Below are 20,530 nucleotides of genomic sequence, written 5' to 3' on the forward strand. Positions count from 1 at the left end.
GACATTTTGCTGCAGAATCGAGCGAATCTTGGGCTGTCTCGCATGTTCGAATCCCATCATCTGTTCGATGCGCTCCAGTATCCACTGCTGCATCCGCATGGTGAGGCTGGATGGAAGTATGGGATTGAAAAACAGCCAAGGCGTAACGGCCGTGCTGCATCCGATCGAATACAGCGAGATGAGCAAAACGAGAACGACAGTGAGGATGGCGCTGACACTCGAGACGGCAACGGACGTGCGACACGCTAAGTCTCTGTGCGGGAGTATGCAGCGTATCGTCTGTGTTTTCGCGACGGGCAAACGACGCTATTGCATTCCTTGAGAAGACTGATGCAGCAGTACTGTGTGGACCAGTGCTGCAAGATCGAGCAGCAGCGTCTGAACTTTCAGCGGGACCATCAGGCACAGTTACGTGCTGACGCATACGCCGGGCTTATGGATCTGGCGGGACCAGGTGACGTGCAGCTTCAAGATCCACGGACACTCGCTCGAACGGGTACGCGTGTCATCCTCCCTCCTTCGTTTCCGGTAGCGACCGGTACATGCGCGCGCAGTACCAAGACGCGATGGCCATCGTACGAGCGATCGGGAAGCCGGACCTGTTCGTCACGATGACGTGTAACGCAAAGTGGCCAGAGATCACCCAGGCCTTGCTACAAGGGCAGACGGCCGCCGATCGACCGGACCTCACCGCACGCGTTTTCCGGTTAAAGCTGAAGTCCATGCTGGAGGACCTCTCGGCAGGAGTGCTTGGCCTGGAAGTTGCTCGCATCCACGTCATCGAGTACCAGAAACGTGGTCTGCCGCACGCACACTGTCTACTCATCCTTGCCGAGAGCGATAAGCCGCGGTCGGCAGCTGACTATGATCGACTGGTGTCTGCCGAAATTCCGGATCCTGCAAACGAGCAGCTCTACGAAACCATCAGCAAGTCGATGATGCACGGGCCATGCGGTCGGTCGAATCCCAACTCGCCATGCATGAAAGACGGAGCGTGCTCGAAAAAGTTTCCGAAGCAGTTTTGCGAGGAAACACGGCAGACGCAGGACGGATACCCATTGTACCGGCGACGCAATGATGGTCGCACCGTAACGATCAAGAATGTAGCGCTTGATAATCGTTACGTGGTGCCGTACAATCCGTGGCTTAGCCACAAGTACAACAGCCACATCAACGTGGAGGTGTGTGCGACCGTCAGCAGCGTGAAGTATTTGTACAAGTACGTGTACAAAGGGCACGATCGGGTCGCTTTTTCGACGCATGAAACGGTGGACGAAATCCAGCAGTACGTCAATGCTCGCTACATTTCGGCATCACAGGCTGTTTCGACCATCTTTGGGTTCGAGATGCAGGCCAAAACGGTTACCGTCGTTCAGTTGCCAATACATCTCGAACACCAGCAGCGTGTGATGTTCCGTGACAACGAAACTGTCGATGCCGTGCTTGAACGCAGTCACCACAGCATGCTGACACGCTTCTTCCAGTTGGCTGCCAATGACGCGTACGCACGTACCCTAACGTACCAGGAAGTCCCAGCTCATTGTCGGTACGCCAAGCAGACTGAAGCGCAACGCCAACCGTGGCATGATGGTCCGGGCCAACAGTGGATTCGCCATATCCGCCAGAACGAAATCGTGGTTGGCCGAATGGTGTTCTGTCCGATATCGCATATGGAACGATATTGTCTGCGATTGCTGCTGTGTTACCATCGAGGACCAACGTCGTACGAGGACTTGCGTACAGTGGATGATGTTGTGTGTGCCACCTACCAACAGGCTGCCACATTGGCTAGGTTGCTTAACGACGAGTCTGAGTGGGAGCGAACCCTTCAAGAAGCCGTGTCGTTCCAGATGCCATCGCAGCTGCGCCAATTGTTTGCGCTTATCCTGTCGGAGGGTAAGCCAAGCAACCCGTTACGTCTTTGGGATGCGTACGCAACACATCTTTGCGAGGACTACCATCGGCAGCATCTGGAGCGCTACACTGAGGATGAGTCGGAGCAGAATCGTCTGTTGCGTGCAGCCGAGCATTCTGGGCATTGAAGGCCATCTGGGCATCGCAGTATCTGCGAGGGATAACACCCTCCAAGACATTGGCAATGTTTCCCGATATGACACAGCTTGCAAACTTTGCGCACCTGCCAACCGAGTTCCTGCACTCCGATCGAGCGGTAGATGCGAACGCCTTGCTGGGAGCAGAACGCTCCTATGGCATCGACGCTCTAGACAGCATGCTGAATAACGTGCATCGGTTGAATGCTGACCAGCGTGCTGTTTATGATCAGCTCACACAAGCGGTCGATCAAAGTGCTGGCTCGGAGCAAGCGGACGAACGTGAAAGCAGCCAACAGCTTTACTTCCTCGACGGACCCGACGGCACGGGAAAATCGTTCCTGCTAGAACCGGTAACAGGATCTTCCTCCAGCTGGTCCAGGAGGTTTTTCTTTGGGTGGGCTGGTGGCCGAGTGTTCCTGAAGACGACGAAGTTACGGTTTGGCGAACTGGCTAATATTATCCAAGTCTTTTGTGAAGTGAGTTTAGAGCTTAAGTTTTCTAATGACGACCCCAAGCTCTACCTCAAATCTGCCATTAAAAGGGCCGCGCATGGCTGAAAAAGAAGATCGAGTGCATGAGTGTTTTACTAGTGGACTAGGCTTGCGCACAAAAGGGGTTGGCCAGGACAAAGAGTAGGCTTCGCCCCATGGTTGCCATGCACTTTGCCTTTGGTTTGGTAGTCGGCTCTCAGCGATCCATCCAAGTAGGCGTTGCTTCGATTCTTTTCGTCCGTCGGTCCTGTTAGAGCGTGCCCTGTTCCCTTTTCGTAGAGCGTTCTGGAGCGGTTGGTTGGGCCAAAAATCCGAGTCGTTCGTTAGGTTCAGCCAAATCTAAAATGGAAACGGATGCCAGCGTGGCAAAGGTAAGATATGTGCAGCTATACCCAGCCGATGCCCAACGCGTGAGGCCGCAGCACCGGTGACCCCAGAGCGTAGCTGCTGGAGCTCAGCCTGTGTAGTGCAAGCCAAACCTGGGCAGAAAAGCTCTCACACAGGGGTGTTCTGTGGTTTGTTATTTCGTTGTAGATACTCGCCGGTTTGGACGAGCTACTGGCAAGAGCAGAGGCCAGTTTGAGCGATGCGGCCACCATCAAGGCTGAACTGGAGGCTTTGAATAGGAGTGGGGAGAAAGTGATAAGGGAGGCCGAGGAGGTACTTAACAGGCGCAACATAGAGATCTATCACGTGTCGGGAGGGGTCTTCTGGCCACGAGATATCGGTAATAATGCTCGAAAGATTGGTATTTCATAGTCTGAGGTTCCACTGGTAGACATGAACTTGCTCCTGCCACCGAGCTTGGAAGAAACAAGAAAGGCCATCGGTCGGCTGAAAAATAACAAGGCACCCGGAACCGACGGAATAGAGGCCGAGCTGGTCAAATATGGAGGTGCACCCCTAGAACAGGAGACTCATCAAGTGATTTCTGGGGTATGGGATAGCGAGGTTATGCCCGAGGAATGGCACACGGGCGTAATTTATCTCAGAAGAATATTTGGCCCCGTATGTGAGGAGGGACGAAGGAGAAGCCGATGACGATCTCACTGTCGAAACTCGCCCGGCTTCGGTGGGCTGGGCAGTCCTGAGAATGGAAGACGACGACCCAGCCCGTAAAGTCTTCTTAGGCCTTCCGGATGGACAGAGAGGGCGTGGTAGACCTAAATCGAGATGGAGCGACGCCAGAAAAAGGATTTAGGATCCGTTTTCGGGGTTTCAGCCCGGTCTTTTTGGGGAAATTTATATTATAAATAAAAATTAATTTATTTCCATGAAATTTATATGGAAAGGTTTATTTTAGTTTAAGTAATAAAATATATACCTTTTTTTAAAGAAAATAAAACCCAAAAAATTTAAGCTTTTCGGAAAAAGAATCGGCTTTTCTGATTCTGATTTCTGATTGGTCCTCCAATTTGGCGTCCATCAGCTGATCATTCAAGGTCAAGTTCGTTTTGGATAACCTCAAAATGCAAGGCCCACAAAAAGGGTATCATCTCTGGAGGAACCGGCCAAAAAGGGTCATCAAAAGACTATAGCTGGAGACTAGAAAAAAGACTCTGGTTTTTCTTCGCGCTCCGGTTTTGTGCTTTTTCTACGGTTTTCCAAGCTTCTTTTTCGACGGGAACGACGGCGGGTATTGCAAACTTGACTCTAAGATCTCTGGATCGCACGAAACCTCACGAAAAACGCGGAAAATTTTCCTGTGTTTTGGTTTAACCAGAAAAAGAAGAACAAGAATTCAACAAGGGATAAAGTCGCACTTTTGTTCCAGGACAAAAGTACGCTTTTGTCCTACTAAACTGACTCAAAGAAAAAAAAATGGAAAAAACAGTTAAAAAATTTATTAGTTAGTTAAATAATTAGTTTTGTAGTATTTTTATCAATAAATTTTTCCGCATCGCTGACCTTAAATTAGTTAAAAAGACGAGCTTCGAAGATCCTTTTATTGGCTCTGCTCAGGATATTTGGAAGGAACACGTGCCCATTCATTAAGAGTAACTTTGTTTTTCCGGGTCGACTTTCTTCAAATTTACTTCAAAACTAACTGTCACTATGGGTTTTCCCGGCTGAAAACGCGAAATCGCGAATTTTCCGCAATCTTTTCAAAACTCTTCTTTCAGGCCCCAAAACTCTGCTTTAAAATTTCAAAACTCCACTTTCGGGCCGGAAAAGTCTACTTTCAACTTTTTTTCTAAAAAAGAGGGTCTGGTGAGTTTGGTGAGTTCCTACGAGTTTTTTGTGGTGACTTTGGTGAGCTTTGAAACGATATAAACGATACAACGAACGAAATAAACATGAACACAGACGAAATAAAACTGAACACAAACGAAATAAAAATGAAGAAAAATGGCGCACAAATGAAGACAAGTGGCGCCATTTTGTTTCATTTTCGAGTTCATTTTCGTCCGATGAATTTTTGCTGGTGACGTCGGGTGTCGGGGGAGGGGGGCAAACCTGAAAAAAATTGAACACGAAACTGACGCCTCGCCGGAAAAAGGCCCTAAAGTTGGGAAAATCGTGGAAAACTCGCATTTTTCTCCAGGGAAAACAAAACACCTTCCCGGGCGACTATTTGAAATTAAGAATTTCATCGAAAAACGTGCAGGAAATGTGATAAAATAGTTCCAGAAGTAAACAAAAAGTGCATTTTTCATTAACAACTCCAACGTGGAGTCGATTTCACGACTTACAACATTAAGGACGCGTCATTCTGCGACTTTTATTGATCGAGAAAATTGAAATTTGTGGATTGAAATTTGTGCTTTGGTTCTGCTTTGTGATGTGCCGATTATCTACTCGGTTAAGGTCCCCTGTTTATGTTCCGGGCCCAAAAGAAATCGCCGGGCCCAAAGACCTTTAGCATAATAATTTTGTGTTTGTCTCTTGGACGAAATTAGGCGAAATTATTATGAAAAATTAAAAATTATTCGAAAAGTGTCCATCTTGTGTGTGTGTGTGTGTGTGCGCGCGTGCGTGTGTGTGTGTGTGTGTGTGTTTTCATGGCGTTCATGGTGTGTGTGAGGGGAAGTGAAGTGGGTTCATCAAGGCAGGAGCGTGTTCATTCGAGCAAAAAAACGCTTCGGCTATCTTCGGGCAAAGTAATCTCACTTCGCCCCATCCCCCCTCACCCCTTCACCCTTCCGGCGACAACAAACAAGGGCAAAAACTGCGAAAGTTCTACGATTTTTGATCAATTTGTGAATTTGTGTCTGAAAAATGCGTAATTTTTGGTGAAAAATCATCCGTTTCATCCGCCTTTTTATTCTTCGTTTTGCAGATTAAAATGGTATTGCTGGCCCAAGGGCCGTGGCCCTTTACGAATGAAAATGTGCTTGAATCGAAAATAAACTCACAATCCTACAAGAATAAGCAGAACTATCCTCGAGACTACTTCAATCGCTTGTCCGTCTTCGAGAATCCATGTCCAGCATTCGTACTAGGCGTGCACTATTTTAAAGAAACCCGGAGTCAAAGTTTGATGGGCCCCCAAGTGGCGGAGGCCCCGCTTTTTTTCGCTGCATGGATTCAATGAAACGCAACGAGGCAAACAACAGCAGCCACCATCAAACCAAGGTGGTCTTCATGAAACAAGTAGCTGATACTAAAAACGAAAGAGATCTATGCAAAATCAGTGTCAGCGACATTGGCAGCAGTGAGACAATCCTTGCAGCAAAAAGTGAGAGTAAGAGCATCAAGAACAGTTTTTGCCATTCCGACAACGCATCAGTTGCAGGAAGTAGGAATAACCAGCTACATACAACAATTCAGCAACCTCATCGATCGGCAGCGACATCAATCGTGCTTGTAAAGACATTGCCGGAAAAATACAAGGATTCTGATACAAGGATTGGCGCGATCTTACCTCCATCAGCAGCCATCAGTGACATAAAAGATTCCAACTTTGATGACGACAACGAATGGGATGTAGGCATTAGTGATCTGATAATAGATCTAGACGCCGATATTGAAAAAACTGGTTTAAATCAACTTCAGCAGCAGCAACAATACATCCATTTGAATCAGACACAGCAGCAAGTTATCGAAAAAGTAGTTTCTAAAAGCATACAGACGTCTGTGGGTGCTGGTGGACTACAGCTAGCTGAAGACGCAGTGCCAGGATGTTCCGACATCCCGAATGTTAGAAGCACAACCAAAAATACTAACCATTTTCGGGCATCCTTTGACGACACTATTAGTAACTTGACTGCTGAACATTCACTTTCAGAGGACGGACATATTGTGACTAGTTCTGTTGATGCAAATACCAGCAGTTCTAAAGGGCATCATCACCGTCATAAACATCAAAGCCACCATCATCGACATAAGCATCTATTGTCTAGCGAAAAAAGTGAAGAAGATTCATTATTTAAGACAACTCAACGGCCCGTTAGCAACAGTCCAACGACAGTAACAAAAGCTGATTGTCGTACTAGTGACAGTAACGTAAATACCGAATCCTGCTTGTCGCAATTAGTTTTGACAACAAACCAGTTAGATAGTAGGAAGGAAGTGCCTAACGCTAACTCTGGCATTGAACAGCATACATTCTCCAGCGGAAGCGTTCGCGATAAAGTCTCCGGAACGATCCAACCCAAAACTAGCAACGAAATTACGCTCTGTAGTACCATTGTCACAATGTCTTCGACTACAAGCAGTTCGAGTAAATCAACGACGAAATTGTCTGTTGATCATCAAGCAACACTGGATAAAGGATTAAAGATGAAGATAAAACGTACCAAGCCGGGAACGAAAACATCCGAAGCAAAGCATGAAATCGTTAAGTCTGATCAGAATGGAACGACTCCAACCACTGCCACCCTGACTTGTAGCAGTGTATGTTCGATTTCCAGCGCCAGTTCGGTTTTGGGAAATGCGTTATCGTCGCAAACTACCGCAACTAGCGGCGTGACGACTACATCGTCGAGCACAACGCAATCATCTCAAAGCATTGTTGTTGCGAACATGAATGTTAGTGCCACAACAGTTGCCGTAACACACTCAGTAAAAGCTGCTGATAATGCGAGTATGCCTGCTGTTCTCAACACAACTAATAACAGCAGCAGTAATACTGGCAGTAGCATAATCAGTAATATTGCAGTTACGAATACAACCGCCAGCCCCGCTACAAATACAACCCACTTGCTAGGGATAGGAGGTGGTACAATGGTTACTGGACAAAGTGTAAATTGCAACAACAATGCAAATGGAAATATTGGTAATTCTGGAACCATAACTGTTAGCAGTAATACTGTCGCCAACTGCAATATCAGTACAAATAGTAACAGCTGCATAGTTGGAACAAACAATAGTAACGGTAACAACAGTAAAAAGCATTCATCTCAATCTACCAGCAATACTGCCAACGCTAACAGCACCATTAATACAATCGGTCAGAACAATGCTAATCAGCAGCAACCGATTCATTGCTCGAGCATGCATAGTTCACAACAGCAATCCCAACTCCAAACCTCCAATAAACGCAGTAGCAGTAGTCACCGGAGAGATAAAGGTAAAGATAAGACTACACATCACAATCAGCGGGATAAAAGTGAACTGGTACCACAGCAGCAGCAGCAACAACAACACCAGCAACAGCCACAGCAACACCTATCGCAACAGCAGCAGCAATATCAACAACAGCAGCAACAACAACAACAGCAACAGCATCAACAACAAGAGCAGCAGCAGCAGCAAAAACAACAACAAGAGCAGCAGCAGCAAAAACAACAACAAAAACAGCAGCAGCAACAACACGAACAGCAGCAACAACAGGAAAAGCAGCAACAACAGGAACAGCATCAGCAGCAGCAGCACCAACAGCAGCAGCAACAACAGCAGCAGCAACAGCAGCAGCAGCAGCAGCAGCAGCAGCAGCAGAAGAATCAAAAGGAACAGCAACAGCAGCAGCAGCAACAGCAACAACAACAGCAACAGCAACAGCAACAGCAACAGCAAAAGGAACAGCAACAGGACCAGCAACCTCCGCAGCAACCTCCGCAGCAACAGCAGCAACCGCAAACGCAGTCACATCTACAGCAGCCGCGGCCGCAGCAGCAACCACACCAGCATCATCATCACCACCACCAACATCACAGTGGCATCACAGAGGATAGTGGTTCTAGTGACAAGATCAATCGTTCCTCCTCCATTAGTAGTAGCAGTTGCACCTGCTCCTCTTATAGTCAAGCGAATGGTCTTGTCCAGCAACAGCAAACACCTTGTTCCAACACATCTTGCATTTACTTAAAGAGCACGTTTGGTGAAGAGAGTGGACCAAGCGAGGATACAACGATCATAGCGACGCAAAGATTAGGCAAGATAGGGTGTGGCACAGGTGGTAACAGTAATAGTACAGTAATGACTTCTGTTGGATCATCTGTTGCTTCTAGTATAGTCAACAGTAATAATAATACTCTCAATGCATCCGGGTCACCATTGTACGTTAAAGATGTGTGCAAGGTAACATTCGTTCAAAAAACGAAGCATAGAAAATACCGTAAAATTGGAAAAATGAGTTTCTTATTCAACAATTTCCTTCATTTTCAGACGATAAACATTACATCTTCCGCCATTTCCTCACAAAACACCATCTCATCAAGTGTAAACAGTAACAGTTTAATAGGCATTGCCGGTGGAAATAGTAATTATTCCACAAGTTCGATGGTCTCTAAGGTACATCTGCAAAATTCATTACAGGGTATTGGCGATGTAAATACGAATAAGGCCAATAGCAGTAACATGATAGGTAATCATTTGTACAACGGCCTTCCGCAAAAGGTTATGCAGTTGCGCTTTTACTTACTATATACTTTGGTTGTTTTATCTGACTCAGTTTCTTCTGGAACGCTCTTGTCAAGTGTCGGAACATCAGTTAGCCCTGGTTTACATACACAGGATGGTAAGATGTATGGTTCCAGCCCACCACCCGCCAAACGTCATAAAGGAGATCGAAAGGACATGGTAGACGTTTGCGTGGGAACATCAGTCGGAACCATCACAGAACCAGACTGTTTGGGACCCTGTGAACCGGGTACTTCAGTAACGCTTGAAGGCATCGTATGGCATGAAACGGAAGGTGGCGTTTTGGTTGTAAATGTGACCTGGCGAGGGAAAACCTACGTTGGTACGCTTATCGACTGTACCAAACATGACTGGGCACCACCAAGGTTAGCAAAGAAATGCTAAAAACTAACTGTATTGATAAGAAACAGATAACTTGTTTGGTTGTTTTGTATTTCGACATTAGATTTTGTGACTCTCCAACGGAGGAATTAGATTCGAGGACACCGAAAGGCCGTGGCAAACGAGGCAGAAGCAGTGCATTACTGCCATCAAACGATCTTAGCAATTTTACGGAAACTAGAAGTTCGGTATGTAAGCTACTATTTAATAAAAGTTATTTTAACAATTATATCTATTCTCGTCTGCCAAACACATCTTGTTTTTTACAAATGCATGCAGTTACATAAGGGATGCATTATTGTGTTCATACTATAAACTTTCTTCCTATTTACTGCTATTTCCAGATGCACAGCAAACTGAGAAATGGAGGCTCCAAGGGTCGAGGGGGCCGTGGAGGGGTTATAGAAACGAATTCAGCAAAACTTCAACCTGGAACTGCAGGTGCTAATGTGCTTACTCCAACCAATGTCAGCTGTACCCCAACCATTGGGCCTAACAATACTCCTTCAACGTCGCCGATAGCGTTCCTACCACCGCGAGCAGAGAAACGCAAATCAAAAGACGAATCTCCATCTGCGCATGCTGCTGGTAATGGTAGCTCGGGAGCTGGATTTGTAATTGGTGGCGGAAGCCTTGCTGTTAGTAGCAATGCTTCTATTGGAAACAATGTGATAAACCCTACAAATTTGAGTACTGGAAATTCCTCCGATAAAGTTATGAATGCTGGTTTAAACAACGGTGGCTGCGGAGATGGGATGATGACTAGCGGAACTCAGTATGCCATTGCTAGTTCTGTAGTAGGAATCAATGTTAATGTTGGTGGTGCAGGAAATCCTGTCGGCAAGAAAAGCAAAGTCAGTACGTCGCCATGTGCTATTTCACCAGTTCTTTTAGAATGTCCTGAGCAAGATTGCAGCAAAAAATACAAGCATGCAAACGGTTTAAAGTACCACCAAAGTCACGCGCACGGAGGCAGCGCATCATCGATGGATGAAGATTCTATGCAGGCTCCAGAGTCACCTCAACCGACTAAAACGCCACCGTCGCTGCCAGTTATTTCTCAACTTGGAGCAGCAGTGGGAACGTGCAGTGGATCTCAGTCAAATCTACCGACCGATAACCTTTTGTCAAACCCAGAAACAAGTGCGCTAGCGGTTTCCAGTAACAATGAGTTGGTAGTTGCTTTATCAACCACAACAACGATAGCTGGCGACCAAAATCCTATTGCTGTTAGCTCGGCTGTAATTGTATCAACAGTGCAATCTGGTACTGCTTCAGGCATTTCAACTTCGTCTAGTCAATTGCCACAACAAAGCATAGGATCGAAATCTTCGCAAACAATGTTGGTTACAACGGCACAAGCTGCCTGTCACACCTCACCAAGCTTAAATGATGGTGAGAATGCCGTCGCTAACACGATAGGAGGCATTTTATCCCAACAACCCCATACCTCTGCGGATCAGTCAGGTACAAAAAAGGATCCATCTGAAGTGAATGATAGTATCGATAGCAATGCAGCCGTGGATACAAATATGGGAACGATATCCTTGAATGGTGAGAAGCTTCCTTTATTTCTTTCGCTTTCTATATAATTCATTTAAACATACATTATTGAAGGTTCTTGCATTATTGTTCAACTTTCAGATGAGGCGGATGTTTCTGCAAAGTTGGGAATTGGCACGGCCTCAAATAGTAGATCAACTAGCGTGGCAACACTACTCTCGGTTTCTACTGCCGGTGACGGTGAGAACATATAGTCTGCAGATAGAAAACAAGCAAAATAGAAAGCAATATCTGAAATCCTATTTCAGCTACAAAAACTCCGAGCAATTATGTGAAGCAAAAGAAGATACGGAAGTCACCCGGTCCCTCTGAGTATGATGCAATGACCTCATCGGCAAATAATCGTACAGAAGATGTACAAAGTCCAGCTTACAGTGATATCAGTGATGATTCCACACCAGTCACGGACTTGACCGAAATGCCTGTCAACAGTGGAGAAGGAAGTGGTATGTTATATTATACTTTTGTATTTGCTTTACGACATCTCTTTAATTGTTGTTTATTATGACAGAAAAATCTAAAGGATCTCACGTAGCTGACACATCCGTCACGCGAAAATCAAATGAACTGCCAGGTAATGGTGTAAACAATGCAGCAAACAGCACTTCAACAGCAGTTGGTCCGTTAGGACAACTGGCGGGATACGGTCTATATCCTTTTTATTCTGGGTTGCCGCACCACCAACCACCTACAGTAGGAGGTTCGTATTTTCAAACGGCACCAGATCTAGGTTCAGGTAGACCTCCTGCTCCGCCTTCGACGACGATTAGTACGGTAGTATCGCACAACATTCCGACGAGTATTGCAGGTCCAGGAACAGCATCATCCAGTGGCGCAATTGAATATAGTAAAAACAAGGAACCTCCTCTGGATCTTATCAATAAACCTAGTGTTGGTTGTTCGTCGCAACTTTCATCGCATCAACCACAAATTGCGTCTTCGGCGTCCGCACCACCAACATTGACGCCGGGAAGCACAACGCCCAACACGGAGGTTCCCCGAAGTATAGCGATAAATTCTTCGGTGGTGGGAATGCAACATCAAGGAGACATCAAAGATGTCACTATTTTGAGTTCTGGTCCTCTATCAACACCTCCTGGAAGTAAAGTGCTACAGCATTATTATCCATATGGGTCAGTGAAAAATACACAATATCATTCATGTTTATATTCTTTAACATTTCCTATCATAATTGCAAATTATTACAGCTATGTAGCGTCAGGCTATAGTTATCCAGGTCTGGATTCCGGCTATGGCTCAATATCAGCAATGACAGAAGAATCAAAACATAACTCGATTGGCAGCGTGAAAGAGGAACGATTCAAGGAGAGCCAAGGCACACAAGTAAGTGAAAGCCATATACAAAGTTGGTTCTTAAGGAACATCGAGAGGATAAGTTCATTTTGGCTACTTTTCAGGGAATGGCAACTAAAATAATCAAATCCGAATCATTAAAAGATATTAAGACTGAGCCAGGGCTAAGCGTTGGTACACATCAGGGCACCGGATTGCTTACGAAGGAACATTCGTTAACGAGCCTAAACTCGCCACAACCACCCCCTCCCTTACCACCACAATCACTAGGACCTTATGGTAATATATTTCAGCGCCACGGTTTAAACGCAACATCCCCGACTGGTGCACCGCCACCAGGCCCTGCGTCGCATATGTCCACTAGAGATGAAGATTTGCGGAGGTATGTATGGACAAAATGTAGATAGCATCTATTTGGGTCTCATTATCGTTTTGTTGTAATTTGTTTGGATAGATTATTCAGTTATTCCGACCAACGGCGCGTTTCATCAGGTGGTGGTAATGGGACGTCATCCGGACATCCGATAGCAACAGGTCTTAACCCAAAGGAAGAACCACATTCTCCGTCATCACATACGACTCAATCTCAACAACAGCAACTTAGTTTACATGGACAGTCTATGCTGGCAGTAAGTCAGTCAAGTGGGAAGAGTTCGAAATCTTCTTCCTCGTCTCTGCAAAGTACCTCGTCCTCGTCCGTCAAAGGCATGGGGAAATCTTCGGATGGTAGCAGCATAAAGTTGCAACAAGATGAAAAAGAGACTAATGTAAAGGTCAAGCAAGAAGGTCAGAAACCAACAATGGAAACTCAGGGACCACCGCCACCGCCCACGTCACAATATTATTCTCCATCGTTGTACATGAGCGCAGCTCCGTTTGGTTTCGATCCCAGCCACCAGATGTACCGACAAATGCTGGTTTCCACAGCACCCTATAATGCGCCACCGTATCACTTGCAAATTCCTCGTTTTAACCATCCACCAGAGGATCTTTCGCGGAACCAAAGTACAAAGGCCTTGGACCTTTTGCAGCACCATGCCAACCAATACTACAACTCCCATAAGATTCACGAGTTAGGTGAGCGAGCACTAAAAAGTCCCAACAGCAGCACCGTCAAAGTAAGCGTATCCAATTCCAATCTCTCCCAGCAACCAAGCTGCCAAAATCCTAATTTATGCATTCCTCCGCCAAACAATAGTAGCACTGGGTTGTCATTGCAGCAACAGCAATCTGTTGCTGTTGCACAGCAACAACAGAATTCATCGTCTAATTCCACTGGTAGCGGGGGTGGGGGTGCTGGCGTTGTTGGCAGTGTTGGTTGTGGCGGTGGTGTTAGTGGGGTGGGTGGTGGTAGCGGAAATGGTAGTAATGGTGGAGGTGGTAATGGTAGTGGCAGTGGACTACCCCCATTGCAGCAAACATCATCACAGCAGCAACCTCTTAATTCTGCAGGAACCCTTATGCAAGGTAATGGATGAAGGCAATATGATAAGCAACTAAAAAAACAAAATCATTTTTGCCCGGGTTTTGTCTTTAAAGCACATAGCTAACGGTGGTTCCATGAATGACAAAAGGCCCTGAAAATAACCTGTTAATGTTTAACGACCGCATACGGGCAAGTAACCATACAAGCCTGTTGATGGCTTTTTTACGGCCTGTTAAACAAAACAAATAGGTCAATTTCAGAGGCTTTTGTTATACGGGTCATTAGTGTTAAAATCTTATATGTATCCTTTTTTCTTCTATAAAATTTTCCAGGATCGTCCGTGACTAATAATGGCCAAGGTAGTAACGGTAGCGGTGGTGGCGTAAACAATAGTTCGACAGGTATTAGTAGCAGCGGTGGAAGTGGCGCTAAAGAATGCGCACATAACATGGATCATCAGGGTAATACAAGCGGCGTTAACTCACAACAACAACAGCCATCGGCAACAAGTGGCCAATCAATGACTGGTAGTGGCAACAACAATGTGAGAAGTCCGCCACCGCAACGACATGTTCACACACATCACCACACACACGTTGGCCTTGGTTATCCTATGTTTCAGGCTCCTTATGGTGGTGAGTATCTGAATGAAAAGTTTCTGTGTTGAGGTTGCATTCCATTAACATGGTTGGTTACATGGACAATTCAAATCCGTTTCTCTTTTTTTATTATATAGCAGTTTTAGCGAGCCCCCAAGCCACTGCTGTTACTGTGCTAAGTCCATTCCAAACCGGACCAACAGCAAAATGAAAGTAAATATTATTATGGAATTTTATATGTTAATTAAACAGAGCTTTTTGCTTTATGTTTGGCGTTTGTGTGATATTAGAACGTACTATGTACTTACAATTTAGATGATGCGCTGGAAATATGTTTTAATTTGCTGTAATATGATATTCTTTGCGATTATACAGAGCCCTTCTCAATGTTCATCTCGCCATACCCTTGCAGGACTACAACATAACCGAATGAAATATTAAGTGGCTAGAACAGTGCCAAGACAAATGACAAACTTCGGAAGTCGTCGTCAGAACTCTTGTCAGATATCTTAAAATAAATGCTGCAAGTAATTAGTCTAATGCAAGTAGCTCGTAACGTTGTCACCATCACGTCATCATCATCAGTGTTACAAAATTACAGGCCGAAAACCACAGTTACGGTTTGTGAGGAGTAAAAATGTAACTTCCATAAACAAGGTGATATTCCTGTTTATATTAGACGCGTCGAGATAACAAGAAAATGTACAGACAAAAAAAAATCTGTAGCAAAATAGAAAATGTGTGGACGTTAGGTACCCATCTTATTACTGAAAAAGAGTATCGGGTATATTTTAGATCTATTTCGGGGTACATTGTAGAAAAGCCATGTAACAGCGCTTGATTTGTTCGAATTAGTAATGCGGTTAACATGTTAGCTTCTGTCCCGCATGACGCTTTTCAGGTTCATTTCAACAAAATTGCGCAATTGTTAAATATTTTTGTAATAAAAAAGCTTCACAAGGGCAGTACTAACGCGCAAACTGAACAAAATAACCGTTGGAATGTATATCTTTGTAAAAAGTATATAATACGGTACCCTTAAAATCCAAAAGCATAAGAAAAGAGCAGGCCATGGGAGCAAACATCGTAAGTTAAGAATCATTCAATGTAAAATATATGCAACTTAAGTGTCGAATAAGATAATTTAGAACATAGAAGCAATTCCGGTTTTGTGATTTGACCATAGCTCCAACGATACGATAAGTTGAAGAATCGCTACGAATATATCAGTTAAGGTGCTGACATAAAGAATCACATTGTATTCTACAATATGAGGCAAGGCAATTCGATACACAATGGAAGTCACTCGAAAAATGGAGGCAAGTTGTTTAAAAGATTCCGTAAGATCAAAGAATGATGTCTCAGTTTTCCATGCTCAAACAGTGGTAATTCGGAGAAGACTGGGTAGTTTGAATCAAGGATGTAAAGAAAGAGACGTTACCCTTTTTAAAAAAGATAATGTAAATTGTACATCCGTACAACGTAATACAATATTTAAAAAATGTAGAAATTATTATTTTTCTGAAGATTAAACGATTTCAAATTTTATTGATTACTAAGCCGCATTTTCCACCATATACGCGGCTGTGGTCTTCTTCGTTTGATATGTATTTTTTTTTGTCAGTGATGAATATAATTTTTAACCTCTTCGTGATGTTTCATAAGGTATCAACGTTACTCGAGAGATGCGAGACGAAATTTGTGTATTTTTGTAAATTTTGAAAAGTTTGTTGTATCGTTTTTTTATCGATTTTTAGATTCGCTACCTACCATACGCCACGTCACTTATCTGATCACAGTTGAAAACGATACAGCCCATTATGAACAGATCGGCGTTATGCAAATGGAAAAAAAATCGATTGGAATTTAAGGGCGTATGAGTGAAAATACATTGTTAAAAATTGCTTTGTCGACGGAAGTGCTAACAAACATATTCGCGTGAAGTAACGCACTCCCAGTTATTAGCGAACTAACCGAATCAACAAAGCGTATGTAAAAAATCTTAATGAATCATTATTATCATGAAACGATTAATTGTAACAATAATAATCATAATTATAAAGCGAGAATAAAGCGTATAGTAGACGTAGGGCATAGACGTAAACTGATGAAGGAAATGAAATATGCTATATCTGAAATAAGATGGATATGTTCATTTACGAACAAAATCCGTGTTGTAAAAACAAAAATGCATACAATCTCTCTCTCTCTCTCTCTCTCTCTCTCTCTCTCTCCCTCCCTCTCTCTCTCTCTCTCTTCCTCTATCCTCTCCTATATTATAATAAAGAATATACGCGTACGTTCTATACCAGAGTACATTCCCAGTGTTGCAAAAAAAACAATCTGAAAAAAATAACAAGAACTAACTGGGCAAATACAGCACAACAAGTTTAATAAACCATTATAATTGCAAAATGCTGTGGTCTTTTTATTCGCATGCCGCATTTAACATACCATCGTCGTAATAATTATCGATTTTTCTTCTTTTTTTCAATCTCAACTATGTCTCCAACTATATAATACGAAAGTTATTGAAACCCATGTGGGTTAAGGGCACCCCAGGATGCCAGTTCTAGTTTGATATTAAATTTAGAACAAAAAAAGTTGAATCCTCCACAAAAATGGTCAAAACTGGGTCTTTGCTTTGACGCGAATAGTTGATGCATAGGCTCTTAAAAGTTCCGAAGATTTGATTAGAAAAATGTTTCTCAACAGTCTAAAACAATCCGTGCGTAAGCCGAAACACAGGCACTCTGCTTAGGTTTAGTATATTTCCGTTAAAATTAATTATGTTGACAATTCTGCAAAAAGTCTAGATTATTTATTTTATCAAAATTAATGGCGTATGAAAATTCAACCCTTGCAGATTGGTGCAGGTTTAAAGAAAAATAATAAACAAGTTCAAAACAGGTGTACAGTATATGATAATTTTTTACATTTTGTTTATTTTGTTACAATAAAAAAACATTGGTTCCAAACATTCTTTCGAAAAATAAATAATAGCATCGGTAACGGCTTACACCTCGTCGCATTATCGTTCTGAGCGATGTAAGATTTTTTTTCGAGGGTCATGGGACCTGTCCTCCAGGCACTGTTTTTGACAAAGAATGGCTACTTAAATCAACCGATATCCAACGATTCCAGTCTTGTGGAATGACCAATTTCCCATTTATGAAGTTACGATGTCAAGTTAGAAGAATGTTGAGGAGAGATTAAAATAGAAGTCACAGGCCATATTCAGTAGTTCACCCGTTTCCCGGTTGTTATAGCCCAGAAAATGTTTTAATTGCAGTTAGTGACCCCACGAAATATGGACCTGTTCCAGAGCTGCTGCCCGCATGCCGTCGATATATTTCCCCGTTTTCTTCAGTTGGCAGTAACAGGTGTAGCAGATGCTGGTGAAGTAGGTGTTGGGCAGGTCGCTGTTGCAGAGTTATTTAAATCGGTTGGTTCCGAACACTTCCATAATCCATAGGTTTTGCCTACCGTCGTTTGCCACAAACGCAATGTACCATCTTCGGAACCACTAGCATACAGCTCTCCGTCTGGACTGAAACTTACCGAATGAACTGGTCCAAAATGACCTTTAAAAGATTCTTGAAAATAAAATGTAACAAAAAATAAACAAATGTTTGTTGACGCAATGTTTTGTGCAAACAATACTTACCAATCTCATTGCCCGTTATGTAATCATACTTGTACATTTTGAAATCCTCGCCACCGCAAACGAATATTTGCTTGTCCGGATGCAAACTCGCAGAAGCCACGCGCGTCGGAATGGAAATCTCTTTCAGTTTCTGGAGTGTATCCGCTTCATAAAACGCGATACATGTTCCGTAGGTTACGGTGAGAATTGTACCATCTTTGGACAACTCGAGCCCGTTCGGATTCGTTGTGAATTCGACGCGAGTAGCTTCCTGCCCCGAGCTGCGATCCCAAAGTCGCAAGGATTTGTCATCGGCACAGCTGATTACACATTTTTCATTGCGACAGAAAAGCGCACGTTTTACGCTTCCCGCATGCCCGGTGAACGATTCCAACGCAATTCCCTCTGTATTGAGATCAAATACTCGCACTAATTTTTCGTTACTACCCGTAACCAAGTACTGACTGTCACGACTGAAAGCAACCGTTTTTACGATGTGATTGTGTTGCAAACTGTGGACTTCCTCGCCAGTGACCGCATTCCATATTTTCCCGGTAAAGTCTGCCGCTCCGGAGGCGGCTAATGTAGCCTGATCATTCAGGGCTACGCCCCATACGGCACCTTTGTGTCCCTCGAACGTACCGACCCAATCTCCCGTGTCACCCATTCGTAGCATCGGTTTACCATCTGAGAAGAGAAAACGAAGGTTAGAAAGTGGTAAACGAAATAGAATGGGTTAGTTTCAGTCCAGGGCAAACTATGCGAAATAAAACCAAAGGTGACAATTTGGTGATATGGTGGAAAAGAAACAAGCAGCAACAGAAGCGATTCATTCGCAATGATGGCATTGAATATCGAGGAGAAACCGGTTTGCAAAACGTTGGCTAATGACAACAAAAGGGCCTCTCGTTTTTTGAACACGAGCGTCTTGCGAGGAAAATAATGAAAGGAAGACACAAGACAAGACAGAAATATCACGAGAAATGCGACCGTCGGTACGGAAACTAGTTTCTATTGGTACACTTGTAATCCAGTCGTGATTGCCTTGAACAGTGCTCTCTGCGTTGCTCGATGTTAGCTGGGTGCTTTGCGCACACTTCCGCATTTAAAATGATTGCTCCCGGGAAATAGCATGTATCGATTGAAAGAACTTAGACGACGAGAACTTCCGGGACACAAGCCGCCACAAGATCCGCGTGGTCCGCGTGGTGGCCCTATTTTATTCCACCCCTTCCTCTAACTTGGCGGAAATACCTTGAATTCTCAATGACACGCTGTAACAAAGGACTGCATGAGTGGGCTTCAAAAGGAGGACGGAATCGATGGGAAGGAGTGAAGGCAGTAAAAAGAAGCAGGGTAGCTAGGAGTTAAAGGATAACTTTGTTTCAGCTAAGGATGTAAAACTCACCTTTACATGCTGATATCAAAAAGTAACCACAGTCGGTGAGGCCACTAAAATCCAAGTGCACAACAGGCCTTGTATGACCGGAGCAGGTTAGGGGGATTTGCTTCATTGATGGCATGTTGAAGGTTTCGTATGGACTCCTTTTGAAACAAATCACTTGTAGTACACGAGCTCAATTGAAGGCACGAAAATAAACCCGGAACACGCACTAAAAATTCAATCAAACTTTTCACGACTTTTTATTATATAGGTGGTGCTACATGAACCGTAAATTTATGCGTAAATTTACACATGAATAGCCGTGGCCACACGGGGCGAAAATTTGCGCGCAAATTTGCACATTAATGCCAAAATGTTTTCGCTTCGTGTGGCAGGTGTAAAAACCCGAAAATTTATGCCGAAATGTCAAACGTATTGTTTTCATCTGTGTTTTGGCCGCTGAAGTTGATTTCCGAATAAATTTTGCAGTTTTTAGCGATATTGTTGCTGTTGCTGTTATATTTATATTAAAAATGCAAAAACAATACGAAAAGAACCTACATTTTCGTAAATAAAGCGTTCGATAGCGTCAAGGGTTCAGCGAAAAAGTCCGCGGACGTATAAAAGTTTGACAGCGTGTAAGGGTTAAGCGAACCCGTTTTGGCATTAATTTTTTCGTTTGCGCTAGGGTTTTCGCCCCGTGTGGCCACGGCTAATGCCAAAACGATTACGCTTCGATATGTTTACATGGACGGGTTGAGAAAATTAAAATCGTTTTTTTGAAGAAAAGGATTGAACACACTAGCAATGATCACTCACTATCGATGTAAACCACAAAAAGAACATATTGCGAGCCCTCCCGTTTGCA

At 43.9% G+C, this 20,530-nt stretch overlaps 2 protein-coding genes across 10 annotated transcripts; one reads left to right on the forward strand and one right to left on the reverse strand.

Annotated features, from left to right (window-relative positions):
• Window positions 1-5,008: 5,008 nt before the first annotated feature.
• LOC125955135 (serine-rich adhesin for platelets-like) lies at window positions 5,009-17,710 on the forward strand. Of its 8 annotated transcripts, none has more exons than XM_049686029.1 (15): window positions 5,009-5,178; window positions 5,826-9,007; window positions 9,095-9,293; window positions 9,381-9,714; window positions 9,795-9,918; window positions 10,075-11,284; window positions 11,348-11,473; window positions 11,542-11,739; window positions 11,805-12,426; window positions 12,502-12,637; window positions 12,712-12,989; window positions 13,062-14,074; window positions 14,366-14,668; window positions 14,770-14,845; window positions 15,008-17,710. In XM_049686029.1, the coding sequence occupies exons 2-14, from the start codon at window positions 6,068-6,070 to the stop codon at window positions 14,841-14,843; spliced, it is 7,557 nt and encodes a 2,518-aa protein (XP_049541986.1). In that variant the 5' UTR covers window positions 5,009-5,178; window positions 5,826-6,067; the 3' UTR covers window positions 14,844-14,845; window positions 15,008-17,710. The 8 variants fall into 8 exon arrangements, with proteins under 8 accessions (XP_049541986.1, XP_049541985.1, XP_049541991.1 ...); XM_049686028.1 differs by having other exon boundaries at window positions 15,045-17,710; XM_049686034.1 differs by having other exon boundaries at window positions 11,805-11,993; window positions 12,102-12,426; window positions 14,770-17,710.
• Window positions 17,546-19,996, reverse strand: LOC125955142 (serine-threonine kinase receptor-associated protein). Of its 2 annotated transcripts, none has more exons than XM_049686070.1 (3): window positions 19,687-19,996; window positions 18,300-18,965; window positions 17,546-18,228 (listed from the first exon to the last, which is right to left on the reverse strand). In XM_049686070.1, exons 1-3 carry the CDS (start codon window positions 19,799-19,801, stop codon window positions 17,999-18,001), a joined length of 1,011 nt encoding a protein of 336 aa, XP_049542027.1. In that variant the 5' UTR covers window positions 19,802-19,996; the 3' UTR covers window positions 17,546-17,998. The 2 variants fall into 2 exon arrangements, with proteins under 2 accessions (XP_049542027.1, XP_049542028.1); XM_049686071.1 differs by lacking the exon at window positions 19,687-19,996 and adding an exon at window positions 19,323-19,541.
• Window positions 19,997-20,530: the final 534 nt, after the last annotated feature.

The sequence above is a fragment of the Anopheles darlingi genome, chromosome 3, assembly GCF_943734745.1.
Source record: "Anopheles darlingi chromosome 3, idAnoDarlMG_H_01, whole genome shotgun sequence".
Taxonomy (NCBI): domain Eukaryota; kingdom Metazoa; phylum Arthropoda; class Insecta; order Diptera; family Culicidae; genus Anopheles; species Anopheles darlingi.

Coding starts and splice junctions, on each gene's coding strand:
- LOC125955135 (XM_049686030.1), top strand. CDS start 6,068: ATGGATTCAATGAAACGCAACGAGGCAAACAACAGCAGCCACCATCAA. Junction 9,008..9,094: donor ACGTTAAAGATGTGTGCAAG/GTAACATTCGTT, acceptor CTTCATTTTCAG/ACGATAAACATTACATCTTC. Junction 9,715..9,794: donor CATGACTGGGCACCACCAAG/GTTAGCAAAGAA, acceptor TTTCGACATTAG/ATTTTGTGACTCTCCAACGG.
- LOC125955142 (XM_049686070.1), bottom strand. CDS start 19,801: ATGCCATCAATGAAGCAAATCCCCCTAACCTGCTCCGGTCATACAAGG. Junction 18,966..19,686: donor TTTGATATCAGCATGTAAAG/GTGAGTTTTACA, acceptor TTCTCTTCTCAG/ATGGTAAACCGATGCTACGA. Junction 18,229..18,299: donor CATAACGGGCAATGAGATTG/GTAAGTATTGTT, acceptor TTTATTTTCAAG/AATCTTTTAAAGGTCATTTT.